Source organism: Penicillium malachiteum, assembly GCF_028827825.1.
Source record: "Penicillium malachiteum strain IBT 17515 chromosome Unknown utg000001l:1.0-8184562.0:1.0-8186909.0, whole genome shotgun sequence".
In the NCBI taxonomy this organism is placed as follows: domain Eukaryota; kingdom Fungi; phylum Ascomycota; class Eurotiomycetes; order Eurotiales; family Aspergillaceae; genus Penicillium; species Penicillium malachiteum.
Window position 1 is genome coordinate 7,577,683 of NW_026643094.1, and position 16,248 is coordinate 7,593,930.

The window sequence follows — 16,248 nt, forward strand, 5'->3', positions numbered from 1 at the left end:
ATCATGCCAGGTGCATAATGTGTTGATGAGACCCGAGCAGTGAGCAGATTCCAATCTACACACAGGCCCTCCATTCCGGGTTCCAGGTAGATCTTGTCTATATTTGCGATATGATCAGGTGGCGGCCACGTTGCAGCTCTTTTGTGCAGAACTGTCATTCGATGGCGCTGGTGACTATGCATGGAACCATATGAAGTGCAGGCCGTGCACCATTATAATGTGCTGAAACAGACTGAGCTTCACTTGCTATGGTTCGCAATAAGTCGAATTCCCGATCAGCAATCTTAGGAATATGGCAATATCCCTTTGGTAATAGATGTATCAATATCTAGATTCCAGGTCCCTTTCCTCGTATAACATAGGGTCCAGGAATGACGATTGCAAGAGCATATCCACCTAGTATGTACTAGGTAGTTGCCTCGTACTCCGTACAAAGTAAGGAGACGACTTCGCCTCAATACCGGGGCATGCCAGCCTACCCTTGTTGTTGGAGTTTGAATCCGTAAATTCAGATTGTCATCAACGTAGCACTCCGGCCTATCATAGCAACTGTATTTCCAACATGGTGCATCCTGTGATCGGACGAGCACCGAGCGCCGGTTAACTCGACCCCAAACCCGAAACCCGCGGGAGCCGCACCTCAAATACAGAATATCGCTCAGTCCTGGAGTAAATGAATTCATTTGGTGGATGTTCACAAGAACATTGTTGAAGGAAATGTCTGTAGAACGGTTAAAGAGGTTCAAGCTAGCGACGTGGCTGGGTGGAGAGAAGAAGGACGATCAACCACTAGAGAAGATCGACCCAGGCCACACCAAATAATATTCACTAAGCTTCCCGACGCCCTTGGCGCAGTTGGAGTTCCTCAGCCTTGTCTCGTTTCTTTTTTTTGCTTTCCTTTTTATAAGTTCCCATAAGAACCATGTGTTGAACCTCAGGTTCTTAATGTCTTCACCCCATATTTTACTCCCTGATGGAGATTCGCCCTGCGGGCGCACCAGTCCCGTCCGAATCGCCCTCCCTCCCGCAGTCCGCCCCGCCCCGTAAACGAGTCCGCCGCTGGCATCATCGAGGTTTCACCGGTTGTTCTACCTGTCGTCGTCGCCATGTTCGATGTGATGAGGCCTCGCCTACTTGCAATAACTGTACGAGATTGGGACTCGAGTGTGATGGTGCTCAGGGGAGAATGACCTTTAAGGTCTATGGACCTAACCAAGAGCCGCCATCCAAGGGTTCCAAGACGCGAAAGAAGGCTACCGAGTCCGCCGCGTGCGATACCATACCGGGCACAGGAACTTTTGCTATAAAGCATGGAAGAGATACAGAGCCATCTGAGGCTATAGTGGTCTCTCCAAGTACGGCATCATCACAATGGAGGAGCTTTCGTTTCCAAGAATCCATGCCGTCCCGTCTTGTTCCTGCATCTATTGAAGAAACAGATGATCGGTACTTCATGCACTTTATCGATCGAGTGTCGACCCTCCTCATTATTTACGATAATTCCATGAATATCAATCCTTATCGGAGTTACTTCCCCGATTTTGCGCGTTCATCTCCTTCCATGGTCGGTGCTATGCAAGCACTGGGCGCCTTGCATCTAGCCAATACCTCTCTGGGACCACAACGCAACTCACATCTTCAGCACGCTATGAGTAAATACGGACAGGTGGTACAGCTGTTTCGCGCCCGCTATGGACGAACGACTCAACAACTTGGAATGACGGATTTCGCAACATGCTTATTACTTTGTTTGTTTGAGGTGAATCAAGATCATGATCAAAATGTAAGCGAAATTGTTGCTGACCAGCGCCAGATGATGGACTCTCAAAACCATAATTGGGCCGTGCATCTCAAGGGTGCCCGCGAGATCTACAACCTTCTTTTCTATCCGCACACCGGCCGCACCTCTACTCGGGAGGAGCAGCGAGTCGCCGAGTGTAACCATCCCCTCCGGTCATTTCTTGTGTCTTTACTCTCTTATCTGGATGTTGCCGGTGCATGTGCCACCCCAGGTGGCACAGTTGTGGAGGGAAACTATTGGAAGACCCTCGGAGGTGGGTGGGAGTACAATCTTGGAACCCCCAGCCTGTCATCACCAGCAACCCCGGATAACCCGACATTGGTAGAATTACGTTATGCATGGTCGCATATGATGGAGGTGCAAGCTGCGATTAGTACTTTCGCTCGTGATAAACAATGGATGTCTCCAGAGCACCAAGACATGGTTTATAAAGAAATCTTCAACCAATTGGTGGTTTGGCGAGCTAGTACACCCATCAGTCTTCAGTTACTTGGAGATATGGGACTGGATGATGAAAGTCTCCGACAATTCCCTTTCCCGGATATGCTGGAGTATGTTGGGTGTGTTGAAGCCTACGAGAAAGCAACCTTTGTGCATCTTCATCAAGTCGCGGGTGCAGGTCGTCCGCGCTGGATCACAGATAGAGCTTATTTGGATATGCTCATCACTCGTATCCTTACCTTGATTCGGAAACTATCGAAGGGTGTGGGACAATTGGCGATCCTATGGCCTCTTTTCATTGCTGGACAGGAAACCCGAAATGAAGCTGAGCAGCAATATGTTCGTCAAACGATGGAGGAGCTGAAGCTGTTTGGATTCAAGAATGTTGATAAAGGTCTGGAAACCTTGGAGGCGGTATGGTTCAAGCGACGTACTTTTCCTGAGGGCTGGACAGAGACATTGGATGAGATCAAGTCGAACATTCTCCTTCCTTGACTCTGATGACATTTTTGCGTGGAGTTTTCATTTCTGATGAAGATCTAACATGATTGTTAGGTCACATTATAACTTTTTCTTATATTATACCAATATAGTTCACTCTATGTACATGTTATCCTTTACGAGATTCAATTGCAGCAATTCTCATGGTAGTGCTGGACACTACATCATATACAAGATTGCCTATTCAAGTTTCCATTTCAGATCCAAACAACATTGGGAAGTCATATGGTGTCAACCTTTTCGATGCTGACAAGAATAGCACAAGACATGAACTTCAAGTTTTATACTTCATATCAGTATGATTTAATTTTCAATAATTAACCAAAATTGTTGAGGTCATATTAATATGAGTCAATTATCAAGAAAAACTTGAACTTGAAGCTCACCTGACACTAATCAGACCAGTTCTACGGCCCGTAAGTGGGCCTTACCAGTCAACAGGAACCGGTTTTGGGGATTAAGGTAAATTAGCAAAAGCGCAATATACACACTTCCAGCCCATTCAGAATACGATGCGCTAATGATTTACTAGTATTCGGAGAAATGATTAATTGCACTGACCTCCTATGAGCTCTCCACTACCTGGACTACCACGAACCACGGATTAGAATTGAGATCCTAGAGAATATCCACTTTATCCATGGCCCCATAATCCATTCAAGTTCAAGTTCAAGTTCAAATGTTCCCACTAAGGCTACGAGAATCTAAAATTTTCATTCTACATTACGGACGAGACAGCTCCGGATTCAAGTGGATTCAAGTCATTCTCTTGTTTTGACTAATTTATCTCCCATTGAATTATACTTTTAATTACTCCAATTTTTTTTTTCTTTTTTTTTTCCTTTTTTTTCTCTGCTTATCAGATCTGCATTGGTAAGGGATATCCCCGCTCTGACTTCGTACTTGGATTCATGCTGACGATCACAACTTTCTCTCTCAGCAGGTCTGAATCGATATAACCGAGATTAATTAATATCGATTCAACGAACACTTGAGCTCTCCTGCGGAGTACTTATTTCCACTACTGCACTGCGGGCTCCCTAATCTTCCCGCACAGTGGGGTTGACCTTGTTCCTGACCGGGGGCGCAAAACGGCGTAACCGTATTCGGAGTGAAAATTAATTGGGGAATTTTTTTTTCTCTTGAGATTCTGGATCCTTTTCACCATATAGAGAGGTTATATCCGCTTCTATAAACGGGGTGAGATCGGTTTCGCCCTGTTCGATTTTTTCAATTTGGGAATCGGGTCTTCGGGTCGCTTAATCCGCGGTAATGGCGCAACAAGACCTCGTTATGGATCATGCCGAGTTACCTGTTGAGGGCGAAGGTGATCGCAGTCAATTAGAGGGTAAGGATGATGCGGCTTTACTGGTAAGTGCTTATTTTGATATTGAAAAATGATCTGGGCTAATTTCCAATCTTGTGTAGCAAACCATGGGCTATAAGCCGGTAGGTCTTTTGATCTGATATGAGCTCCGGGGATCGGCAGTTGACAGGCTGATGTGAATTAGGTGCTTCATCGAACATACACCTTGTTTGAGAACTTTGCCACTACTTTTGGTAAGTAGAATCTGTATTAACCACCATGAATGAACATGAACTGATGCAAATTAGCTGCGCTGTACTTTGTCGGTGGTGTGCGTGTCACTTATAGTACTGGTATTGCAGCTGGTGGAAACTTGGCCTACTGGACCAGCTACTTGGTTACCCTGGTCTTCACTTTTATCACTGCTGCTGTTGTGGCGGAGGTTTGCTCGGCCTCTCCCTCAGCTGGTTCCATTTATATTTGGGCAGCCGAAGCTGGTGGCCCTCGATTTGGTCGTCTTCTTGGCTTCACTGTTGCGTGGTGGAGTACAACAGCATGGACCACCTTCTGTGCTAGTAACACCCAGGCTGCGGCTAACTATATGCTTGCCGTATGTTCAAGAATTGATCTAAGGATGACGTGATCGTGCTGACAATTCTTCCAGGAATTAACTGTATTCAATGTCGACTTTCCCAAAGATACTGACAGTGTCAAGTTCCGTGCTGTGCAATGGATCTGTACAGAGGTTCTGCTCGCCCTCGCTGCTCTTCTGAACTTCCTGCCTCGTATGTTCTTATCCGCTCTCTATGATAATCATCTCTAATATTAGTTCAGCACGCTACTTCAAGTACGTTTTCTGGGTATCTGCCGGATTCGTCATGTTGGACTTCTTCATGAACCTCATCTGGTTGCCCATTGGAGCTGCCAACACTTGGGGTTTCCGCTCTGCCCATGAGGCTTTTATGACCACTTACAACGGAACCGGTGCCCCAGATGGTTGGAACTGGTGTCTTTCCTACTTGGCTACCGCTGGTATCTTGATTGGATTTGATGCCTCGGGTCACGTTGCCGAGGAGACCAAGAACGCCTCGGTGACTGCTGCCCGTGGTATCTTCTGGAGTACTGTTGCCAGTGGTATTGGTGGATTGTTCACCATTCTTCTATTCCTGTTCTGCGCAGTAAGTCCTACAATATATCATGCGGCTCATGAGACTTACTGACAAGTTGTATAGCCCACCCCGGATGTTCTGATGAGTTTTGGATCCCCACAACCTTTCGTCCCATTGTATGCTGTTGTTCTGGGCAGAGGCGGTCACATTGTCATGAACGTCGTCTGCATTCTTGCTCTATGGCTGGTAAGACGAGACCCACATACAACCAATACGATTGTATACTAACCTTTTCAGAACACCGCAATTGCCATCATCGCCGCCTCCCGTCTTGTATTCGCCGTCGCCCGTGATGGAGTCCTTCCATTCTCCGGCTGGGTCTCCAAGGTTAATAACGGTCAACCACGCAACGCCGTTATCGTAGTCTGGGGTGTTGCCGCACTCATTACCTGCACCATTCTCCCATCAAACGTGGCTTTCACTTCCCTCGTCTCAGCCGCAGGTGTTCCCAGCGCCGCCGCATACGGCCTCATCTGTCTGGGTCGTCTATTCTGTACCCCGAAGCGTTTCCCCAAGCCCAAATGGAGTTTGGGTCGTTGGAGCAAGCCATTTCAGTTTATTGGTGTTTTCTGGAACGGTTGGGTAGTTGCTGTGTTGTTCTCGCCGTATGAGTGGCCCGTTACCGGAGGCAACTTGAATTGTGCGTATCCACTTTCTTCACTTCACAGGTTTGAGTTGGTGCTAATATTCTTTAGATGCCGCGATCATCATGGCTGGTGTTACTATTCTTGCTTTGATCTCATACTTCATCATGCCGGAGAATGCTTGGCTCCCTAATGAGCGTATTACGCATTTCATTGATTCTAAGGGTGCTGTTGAGACTGTTGAGGAGGTTGAGGTTCATACTGACCACGGGGAGCCGAGTCACACCAGGTGATGAATGTAGGATCTTATATTAACTTGGTCGCTCATACTTATGCTCAGTCGGACGTGCATTCCGACTTCGATGAAATCCTGCGACCCTGGTCTACTTTCTGCGTTTAAAACGCTTTGAAACAATATTTGCTAGAATGCTTTATCATTTTCCCATTTGCGAGACTTTAGAAATATAATTTTGTTTTATCCGGGAAATCTCTTACAACTTGAAGCATTTGAGATTGTGGTTGGTCTAAATATCTCAACTCCGAGTCTGATTCAAATGTTATTTGCGCTAATGAGTTATGCGGGGGCACTAGTGCTAAGATCATATCAGGGAGAAGTTAGAATTCGATTAGGTAGGAAACCTACTACTGGTACTTATTTGAAACGCCGATTAAATCTATTTCGGTTTCTTCCATATAGTAGAAGCATGGTGCCTTGTTTTCCGAGGTTTATCAGAGAGGGGAACAATGCGGGGAAACGGAACATAGTCCGATCTCTAACAGTGACCTTCATCTCAAGTGCTCCAGATATTCTTTGAATCTGATCTTAATCTGTAGAGTCTCAAATTATAAATACTCCTCCTTTTCAGCTGAAGATTATCCAAAAAACCAGATTACTTCAAAGATGTCCGCTCAAGGCTCTAGACTTCAAGGCAAGGTTGCCATTGTGACTGGTAAGCTACATCCTTCAAGTCTACTCCTATCAAGCAGACTGATCAACTCTGTGTACCCTTTTAGGTGGTGGCTCTGGCTTTGGTGCTGCAATCGCCCGTCGCTTTGGTGAAGAAGGCGCAAAGGTTGTCGTCGCCGATATCAACACTGAAGGAGGGGAGAAAGTCGCTGCACAGAATCCTGCCAACCTCGTTTTCCAACACACCGATGTCACACAAGCTGATGCATGGCGAACTGTTGTTGATGTTGCATTCTCTAAATTTGGGAGATTGGATATTCTGGTGAATAATGCGGGAACTTCATACCGTAACAAGGTCAGTATCATTTTAAGTAGTGATTTTGGGTTTTGGTTTTAGTTATTGTTGACTAACACATTCATAGCCCACAGTCGATGTTACGGAGGATGAGTGGGAACGTGTCTTCAAGGTCAATGTCAAGAGTATCTATCTTGCTGGCACAGTTGTGATCCCCCGTTTGATCGAACAAGGATCCGGTGGCTCGGTGATCAATATTTCTTCGACTGGTGCGAGTCGACCTCGACCTGGACTGGTGTGGTACAATGCATCCAAGGGTGCAGTTACAAATGTATGTCATTTGAATAGGGAGTTATGGAGCAGTCTAGGTTTCATTAAATGATACTGACTTATCCCGCAGGCAACTAAAGGTCTCGCGGCTGAGTATGGTCCACAGAATATTCGGGTGAACAGTGTTGCGCCCCTGCTATCAGGAACTGGACTTTTCTCCATGTTTACCGGAATGGAGGATACTCCTGAGAATAGGGCAAAGTTCATCGGGAATGTACCGTTAGGTCGCCTCACAGAGGCGGATGATATTGCTAATATGTGTCTGTACCTGGCCAGTGATGAGGGTCGTTTCATTAATGGTACTGAAATGGTAGTTGATGGTGGAAAATGCATTTAATCTATATAGAGAGATATGTAGATTATTTATCAGATTAATAGCATTGTTCACAAAACATTGAACCTTCAAGATTGAACTTCCACATACCCCGCATCTGGACCTATCCTATTACGCCATCGCGACTCACGACTAATGATATTCTGAACACCGAGATTCTATCTTCATCCGTACAGAGAGATAGAATTGCGCTACGTGAAGATGACATCCTGCTTCCAGTCTATTCCAATAATTGACCTTTCTCAAGCGGAGTCATCAACTTCACACCCTGAGCTCCTGAGACAGCTTCACCATGCGATCACGCAAGTCGGTTTTCTATATATTTCAAATCATGGAGTCCCGTGCAAAACCATTTCAGATTTTAAGGAAATACTCCATATCCTATTCTCCCTTGACTCCAAAAGCAAGGAGGATGTCGCACTGCACCGCTCCCCGCATTTCCTAGGATACAGTCATGTCGGCTCTGAGACCACCGCGGGATTGGAAGATAAAAGGGAACAGTTTGAGTTTGCAACAGAGCTGGTCGACACATGGGATGCAGAGCAACCAATATATGAGCGACTTAAGGGTCCAAATCAGGTGAGCCTGACATACAGATTCGGTATTATTGAATTTATACTTAACATCTATTCAGTGGCCAGGGAAAGATGCGAAGATCCGCGTTGTCATTGAGAGATACATTGCAGAGCTCACACAACTTAGTGAACGGTTTCTTCAGCTTGTTTCAGAGGCTCTTGCAATTCCCCATGAGACTCTGTTCTCGCTTCTCTCTGATCAGCATCGTCTCAAACTAGTTCACTACCCACCCTCGGATCCCAAAAGATCCACTGAACAAGGCGTCGGGCCTCACAAAGATTCATCTGGGTGGTGGACATTTCTACTTCAAGCATCTCCACCTCATGTGAAAGGCCTACAAGCGTTGAATAAAGCTGGCGAGTGGATAGACATTCCCGTTATTGAGGACACCTTTGTAGTGAACATCGGGCAAGCGTTCGAAGTGGTTACACACGGAGTCTGTAAAGCGACTACTCATCGAGTTCTATCTGAACCCTGGGAGCGGTGTAGTGTGCCATTCTTCCAGGGCGTGCGAAGAGACTTGGCCAAGGATGAGGCACTGCATACTCTGAAGGAATATTTACCTCAAATTACATCTCTTGAAGCGGCGGAGGGGGCAAGTATCGATTCGGCATTTTTGCGTGGGAAATATGATACCTGGGGAGAAAGTCAGCTACGGACTAAGATTCGAAGCCATCAGGATGTGGGACGCATGTTTTATGCTGATGTATTTGACAAGTACATGAACGATGACTAGGATTTGGCTTTCAATTCTCTTTGGGATAAACCTGTCCACTTTTCATCTAGAATTACATATCCTCTTAATCCTTAGTATACGTTTAGAAGCGACGCTTCTCCTCAACAGGTCGGTTTCCAACAGCCTCATCAATCTTCTCCATAACCTCATCAGTCAACTTCTCAATAACCGCCAAAGCCCGCACATTATCGCGCACTTGCTCAGGGCGCGAGGCACCAGTAATCATAGAAGAAATATTTGGGTTCTTCAAAACCCAAGCCAAAGCCAGCTGAGTGGTAGTGATACCCAAGTCATCAGCAATAGGCTTCAAAGCTGCGGTCTGCTCCAAGTGTCGAGTCCAGTTATCATCACCAACAGTCTTTCGCAGGCTCTTCACAAATCCATCTTCCGATTCAGCCAACCGAGAGCCTGGAGGTGGCGCAGAGGTACCATTGTATTTACCAGTCAACACACCACCCTTCAGAGGAGACCAAATAGTCAACCCAGTACCGTAGGCCTCGTACAGCCAGCGGTACTCTTTCTCAACGCGCTCGCGAACAAGAACGTTGTATTGTGGTTGCTCGACAACAGGTCCAACGAGACCGAGCTTATCGGCAGCGCGCCATGCATCCGCGATCTCGCTAGCGGACCACTCAGATGTACCCCAGTAAAAGGCCTTGCCGGTATCAATAAGGTAGTTGAAGGCGCGAACGGTCTCCTCCATGGGTGTGTCACGGTCTGGACGGTGAGCGTAGACAATGTCAACGTATGGTAGGTCCAGACGCTGGAGTGAGAGATTCATTCCCTCAATGATGTGCTTTCTTGAGAGACCGACGTTGTTAAGTGGTCTATCAGGGTTGGAGCCGTTGGCTCTACCCCAGTAAATCTAGGAAGGGATTAGAATAAGTTGAGAAGTTGATCTGGAGGGTAAGTTTACCTTTGTAGAGATGACTAGGTCATTCTGCTTCCATCCAAATTTCTTAATTGCCTGACCAAGGACAATCTCAGATTGACCGGCAGAGTAAACCTCGGCAGTATCGAAAAAGTTGACGCCAGCGTCATATGCGGCCTTCATACATTCGAATGCAGTCTCTGTGGGAGAGTTAGCTGGATATTCTTCAATCATGACTCATGAGATAGCTATTATTACCATTTCCCACATGGCCACCATATGTGAGCCAACTACCCAACGAGATAACAGAAACCTTCAGTCCAGTCCGGCCAAGATGGCGGTACTGCATTTCAGGAAGAGCGTCAGACATGATGAGGGAGGTATTACTTGGAGAAGAATAAAGGTGTTAACCAGCAATTGAGGAATCGAGTGGGTGGACCGGACTTAAATAGTTCACACCGGGATTTCAATGTTCGGTCTGTTAGGTAACTTGCATACCACATAACACGGGCCGATGCGGGGTTCGCACGGGCTTCGGGCGGAAGTTGACGCTTTTCACCAAGATAGGAGTAGAAGTATCTGGAAGGTCATAATGTGGTCATTAGGGAGTTGATCTCGAAGATAATATCTGGTACTATTTCACACTGGCATAAGATGGCCCATGTATCACTCACAGTGGTACATCTCCAGAGTTACATCATGATATTATGGAATCAATTTCGAGTCTCAACTTCTATACTGGTCCACGTTAGTTTCCAACTTTATTTCATCATAACATGGCTATATTGAATCATCTTATACCGGCTAAATAGATCAAGAGCTCTCTTTACTCCTAACACTCTGTCCTAGGTGAATTTCTTCAAATTGTAACCTTTTTAATCATTGGCAAGCTCATAATTACGGATCTACTCCATTCCATCCGATGCACGTCCAGTATACTACTTCTATTAATATAATGCAAGATAAAATAAGCATCCCTGCAGTGTGCACTGTAAGATACCGTGCAGGAGCTCTGGTATAATTTCGATGACCCACAAGCGAAACATGGTGCCCCTCAATCTGATTTCAAAGCAACGGAGATATGCCAAACTCCAGCGAAACAGAACTGGTGCAGGCTGGAAATGTGGAGCTATCCCACATAACAATGTGGCCCACGTCTATGCCCCTCATTCGGCGTCCTAATGGGGATATTGGCATTGCGGGGCATGTTGAGCGGCTTCATACTAGTTACTAGTCAGTAGTGGCGGTGAAGTTTTGAAATTGACTGAGGATTTTGAATGTGGGTCTTTCTAGAGGCTATCAAAGTGAATTCCAGGTTCGTTGTTGTATGCAGTTGTCTCATGTTAATCTTGGAAGTTGACAAATGGTCCAAAAATATTGCTAATGACACAAAAATCAGACAGAAGAGAAAATTTATCACTCAAGCTATAATAAATAGCAGTTTCCTATCTGTCATGTCAAAATGTCACGATAATACAAATCCAAATTGCGTGCTTCAAGGTCGGAGGTGAGCGACGGCGTCATCCCCGAAGACTGCTAAACGATGAGTGAAATGCAAAGTCGGCAGTGAGCATCGGAGGTGAGCGATAGCTCTCTACTACTTAAGAAATGATCTCAATTGTGGCCACCACTTCATTGTGTAATAGTTGAAGATAAAACTCATCATCATCATCATCATCATCATCATGTCAACTGATCGGAAGTCGGCCCAACATTGTACTCATTCTTGCCGATAACCTAGGATGGGGTGAATTGGGCTGCTATGGCGGTAGCATTCTTCGCGGAGCTGCAACCTCACGCATTGACAAGCTTGCAACGGAAGGTCTCTTGCTGCATAACTTCAATGTTGAAAGTGATTGTGTCCCAACAAGATCCGCTCTGATGTCTGGACGACACCCAATTCGTACCGGCTGTCGCCAATCCGTCCCAGCAGGGTTCCCGCAAGGCCTCACTGAATGGGAGAAGACCCTTGCTGAGTGTCTTAAGACAAATTATTATGCTACTGCCCATCATGGGAAATGTCATCTTGGTGATATTCCGGGTCGATACCCTTCTGATCGCGGATTTGATGAATGGTTCGGTATCCCGAGGACAACAGACGAAACACAATTCACCTCCGCATTGGGTTACACGCCTGAGGTTGGTGAGCTCCCATACAATAAAAGGAAATTCTGGTGAAGCCTCAGAGAATGTATGCGTATATGATTTGGAGAAGCGCCGGCTTATCGACGAGATGCTGGTTGATCGATCGAAGGAGTGGCTTACAAGGAAGGTCGAGGAGAAGAAGCCATTCTTTCTCTATCACCCTCTCGTGCATCTTCATTTCCTAACACTCCCTCACAATGACTTCAGGGGAACGACAGGACAGGGAGACTTTGCCGATTCAATGGCTGAGATGGATTACCGAGTCGGACAAATCCTAGACCACATTGATGAGCTTGGTGTCCGCGAGAACACCGTTCTGATCTTCGCTTCTGATAACGGTCCTGAATTTCGAGAGCCATACCGAGGTACAGCAGGCCCTTGGTCGGGGACATACCACACTGCCATGGAAGGTAGTCTACGTGTGCCCTTCATCATCCGGTGGCCAAATCAGGTGCCCAGGGGTGCGACCTCCAACGAGATTGTGCACGTCACCGATATCTTCACAACGATTCTATCTATGACGGGGGCTAAAGTCCCATCCGATTGCCCAATTGACGGACTTCATCAAACTGCGTTTTTTAAAGATCCTGAAGGAATCAAATGTCCAAGAACCGGATTCCCATTTTATCTCAAAGAGGAACTACGTGCTATCAAGTGGAAAGACTGGAAGTTGCACTTTGTATGGGAGCCCAAGGTCAATCAGTCGAGCGGGCGCCTTGAAAGTCCGTACTTGTTTAACACTGTGCGAGACCCCAAAGAGGAGCGGATATTCTTTCATTCAATACCTGGGTGCTGCAGCCGATGATGAAACTCAAGTTTGAGTTCGACCGGAGTCTGAAATATGATCCTGCGCCCCCGGATCCACTCAAGCAGTTCTAGACTCATATCATGTCACTCCACTATGTACATATCCCCTTCTTTGTGGCTCATGAATGGGGTTGGAACCCCCATGGCAGTGTATCAAATGCACCGGATGCAAGAAAATTGGCATCGGATTCAAAATCCAAGTCATCGAAATTCCAGTCAGTCTCTGTAGACAACTGAAATAGCGAATGGCCATCATTCAATCTGGCTTCCTCCTTTTGGCTCAACATTGCATTGGATAATTTATCAAAAACATCCCGATATACTTTTCCCGCTGGGTATCTTTCAACCATTCCCCAGAGAAGTGATGAGCACGAGTTGATCGATGCTCTTGCCCTTTCAAAAGTCAAGATTGGGAATCTGCCATACGATATCTCTCTGAGCACAGTATAAGAGTGCAACGCCACTTCGAAAGAGATTGTGTATTGTTCGCCAGTAAAATCGTAGCTCTCCTGATTGAAAGCCTTTTTTGTACCAGGTAATGGCATCGGTCGCATTCAAAGCTAAAGTAATTAGATCAACGGCAGTTGGACTTGGAAAATACCGCGACGGATAATAAAGCAGGACCAGCGCATTAAACAGGTGGCCACTGAATATCTGATATGGCGCAAGGTGTGTTGATTTATGTGGGTTGGGACAAGAGTAATGCCATTCCTGGAGTCGTTGATGCATACTTTCTCTCCATCTTCCTCTGTCAAACGCTATACCGTCTGTGGCATATTGTTTCTCGTAGATTATTGAGTATATCTCAGATTCAAAAAGACGATGCTTGATTAAATGGATAGCAAGCTCGCGCTGTGGCTCTTCAGTATCCTGTACTGGAAGAGGTGTCTCGATGGCTCCATCTGGAAGGGAGAATGGCCGACCGATGATAACACAGAGATTTCTTTCGAATGTGTACATAGACCAAAACAACCAACGTCTCTCGTTTCTTTCGGTCTGCGTAAGCGATGACTTCGAGGTAGGTTCTTTGTGCAGATTCAACTCAATTGCAAGTCTGGTAGCAAGACCAAGAAAATGCCACGCAGCGGTTATATTGGCTGCAAAGCAACAATATTGGACGATGAGAAGCAGGTTTGTCAGATGATTCAGATCTCCTGTGCAAATCATATGAGATTTCTGTCCAAGTAAATGAATTGCAGCATTGAAATAGCTCTTTGATTTGGAAAGTGGGACTGTGAAATCGACCCGGTTAAGGAGCAATATGGATGTCCTTCATACGACGAGCGCGCGAAAATGCACATTCACTAGAGACGGATCAGGTGTGTGATCGCCGTAAAGGGGCTCAAGCATGTCTAAAGATTGTTCTTTAGATAATAGAATCGGAGAGAAGAAATCGCAGTGCTCGAAATAAACATCGAGGAGTTTGATGGTTGATTCTCGACTCGGTATAGCGACTATTCTTTCTGATGGTATTTCATCCAAAATAGAATGGCCATGCGATTTTTCAGTCACTGGTAGTCTGGAAACCGCGTCAGAAAGCGGTGATTGAATCATTGATAAACCATCACAGCTCTTATGTTCTGTACCAAAATGTTCTTGTTGCAGGCATCCGCTTGCAAGTTGAGCAACCAAGTCCGTAGATTCTTCCACTCTGTTGTGAAACAATCCCAAAGGGTCTCCAGTGCTATTCAATTCTGTAGGCAATGGAAGATCTGAAAATGTTGTTTGAGTGTTATGGACCTCACCAACAGACCCTAGTTGCGCCTCAAGAAATGCAACACGATCCTCGAGACTTTTCATATAAATGGAACCATATTAACTCGACGTCAAAACTAAGGCCAGGTACTAGATTCGAAGTGAGCCTTCTGGGCACAGCATCACCATCTATATCGGTGCTTACGCATTCCGCGCCAGCGCGTTCGCAATATGAACAAGCCGGGATTCTTTGATCGCACCGCTGCTTTCGGCTTCTGCACCTTGTGCAAGCTGTGACATTGGCCCGTCGGACATTGGACCTTCGTTGGGCTCGCCGCATATTTTGTTATCGGTTAAATCTCCGCCAACATGGTACCTAGAATCCTGGTCAAGCAACGTGTGGGTGGTGTCCGATGCCATTATTCCCGAAATGCCGCGATTGCGTATGAGGGCCAACCCCAAAAGGGAAGTCTAGCCGATGCAGATCTTGTATAGTATCATAGCTAGCCCCTCAATCTCATCCATGTGTCAAGGATGAATTCTTCGCAGGATAACTTGAATAATTTGGTTATTGAGAATTGGACTCTAAGCCCAGTCTTACACTTACATCGTATTATCGTTTTTATTATTCCAGAAGCAAAATGGGCATTATTCGTTCTCGTCTAGCACATTTTCCATCAGCAAAACATAGATTTGAATTAATAATAATACTATGACTACTCCACTAAGAAATGAATACCACCTGTCCATTGCATTATTCTGTCTGAAATAAAAAATCTGACCCCGGACTAAATTACCAAATTCAACCTCGAAACGGCTCAGAAGCTCACATTAAACATTAAACTTGTGAAACAAGCAATCTCCCACCTAATAATTCATTCAAGCACCAAATCCAAGACCAAAAGTCCAAACAAGTATACCGGAGACTCAAGCTAGTATCAACTTGAGTGCACAGTTAATGATTTTTGTCCCATTCCTCACAGCCAATGGCAGGAAGACCAGGCCAATCTGGATAGATCGGTCTTTCAGTCGGATCAGCACATTGACAGTAAGCTGTCTCTGCAGGAATATTTGCACATTCATTTGCAGTAGCCGTGGCACAGTAGTCATTGGTGTTAGTAGAAGTAATCATGCCAGGTGGACATTCCCCATATGGCATGCAGAACGTATCCATTCCCAGTCCACCCTCTCGCAGCGCCATGCTATACCATTGATCCTCTGCACAGGAGCAGGAAACCGCTATCAATGGATTAGCATAATCATATCCAAATCAAAAGAATGGTTCCTTTCTCTTACCACTAATAACAGTCGACTTTCCACCTGGAAGTGTCCCGTCGAAGAGGGTCTTGGTCGAGTACGCAATTCCTCCATTGGAACACTCGGTGGTTATCCATTCTGCGTTCAGGGGGAAACAGGTCGACTCTTCCATGCAATGGTCTGGATGCCAGACTGAAGGGAAGTACCCTTTGTTGCACTTGATTGGGGGCGCTTTCTTATGGCAGAACGATATCGGGGTTCCCATGGTGCAATCGGTTGTATGGAGAACCGTCGATCCATCAGTACAGCGTAAAACAGCTGCAGCAGTCACACCTGGAGCAGCGGCCTCGGTGACTGACACAGTTGCTTGCGCTTGGTCGTGTACAGCAGTTTCTTGAGGGAATGCCATAGCGGTGCATAGCAACAGGAAAGAAATGAAGATCTGACGTGAGCCCATCTTGCCTGGTTTGATTTGGAATAAAAAGAGTGAGGA

The 16,248-nt window shown here is 46.0% G+C and overlaps 7 protein-coding genes across 7 annotated transcripts; 4 read left to right on the forward strand and 3 right to left on the reverse strand.

Annotated features, from left to right (window-relative positions):
- Nucleotides 1-973: 973 nt before the first annotated feature.
- N7483_002793 (Zn(II)2Cys6 transcription factor) lies at nt 974-2,737 on the forward strand (the record flags this gene model as incomplete). Its single annotated transcript, XM_057086230.1, has 1 exon — nt 974-2,737. One exon carries the CDS (start codon nt 974-976, stop codon nt 2,735-2,737), a length of 1,764 nt encoding a protein of 587 aa, XP_056952379.1.
- A 1,278-nt stretch (nt 2,738-4,015) lies between these two features.
- Nucleotides 4,016-6,095, forward strand: N7483_002794 (putative amino acid permease; the record flags this gene model as incomplete). Its single annotated transcript, XM_057086231.1, has 9 exons — nt 4,016-4,114; nt 4,172-4,192; nt 4,255-4,303; nt 4,358-4,659; nt 4,714-4,834; nt 4,884-5,227; nt 5,282-5,404; nt 5,456-5,858; nt 5,914-6,095. 9 exons carry the CDS (start codon nt 4,016-4,018, stop codon nt 6,093-6,095), a joined length of 1,644 nt encoding a protein of 547 aa, XP_056952380.1.
- A 608-nt stretch (nt 6,096-6,703) lies between these two features.
- On the forward strand, nt 6,704-8,980 carry N7483_002795 (Oxoglutarate/iron-dependent dioxygenase; the record flags this gene model as incomplete). The annotated part of the gene is made up of 6 exons (XM_057086232.1): nt 6,704-6,752; nt 6,817-7,064; nt 7,132-7,335; nt 7,405-7,633; nt 7,916-8,247; nt 8,303-8,980. The coding sequence occupies 6 exons, from the start codon at nt 6,704-6,706 to the stop codon at nt 8,978-8,980; spliced, it is 1,740 nt and encodes a 579-aa protein (XP_056952381.1).
- An 82-nt stretch (nt 8,981-9,062) lies between these two features.
- Nucleotides 9,063-10,221, reverse strand: N7483_002796 (uncharacterized protein; the record flags this gene model as incomplete). Its single annotated transcript, XM_057086233.1, has 3 exons — nt 9,063-9,845; nt 9,897-10,051; nt 10,110-10,221. 3 exons carry the CDS (start codon nt 10,219-10,221, stop codon nt 9,063-9,065), a joined length of 1,050 nt encoding a protein of 349 aa, XP_056952382.1.
- Nucleotides 10,222-11,394: 1,173 nt separating this feature from the next.
- Nucleotides 11,395-12,801, forward strand: N7483_002797 (arylsulfatase; the record flags this gene model as incomplete). Its single annotated transcript, XM_057086234.1, has 3 exons — nt 11,395-11,417; nt 11,555-11,994; nt 12,032-12,801. The coding sequence occupies 3 exons, from the start codon at nt 11,395-11,397 to the stop codon at nt 12,799-12,801; spliced, it is 1,233 nt and encodes a 410-aa protein (XP_056952383.1).
- Nucleotides 12,802-14,699: 1,898 nt separating this feature from the next.
- On the reverse strand, nt 14,700-14,918 carry N7483_002798 (uncharacterized protein; the record flags this gene model as incomplete). Its single annotated transcript, XM_057086235.1, has 1 exon — nt 14,700-14,918. One exon carries the CDS (start codon nt 14,916-14,918, stop codon nt 14,700-14,702), a length of 219 nt encoding a protein of 72 aa, XP_056952384.1.
- Nucleotides 14,919-15,453: 535 nt separating this feature from the next.
- N7483_002799 (uncharacterized protein) lies at nt 15,454-16,212 on the reverse strand (the record flags this gene model as incomplete). Its single annotated transcript, XM_057086236.1, has 2 exons — nt 15,454-15,737; nt 15,795-16,212. 2 exons carry the CDS (start codon nt 16,210-16,212, stop codon nt 15,454-15,456), a joined length of 702 nt encoding a protein of 233 aa, XP_056952385.1.
- Nucleotides 16,213-16,248: the final 36 nt, after the last annotated feature.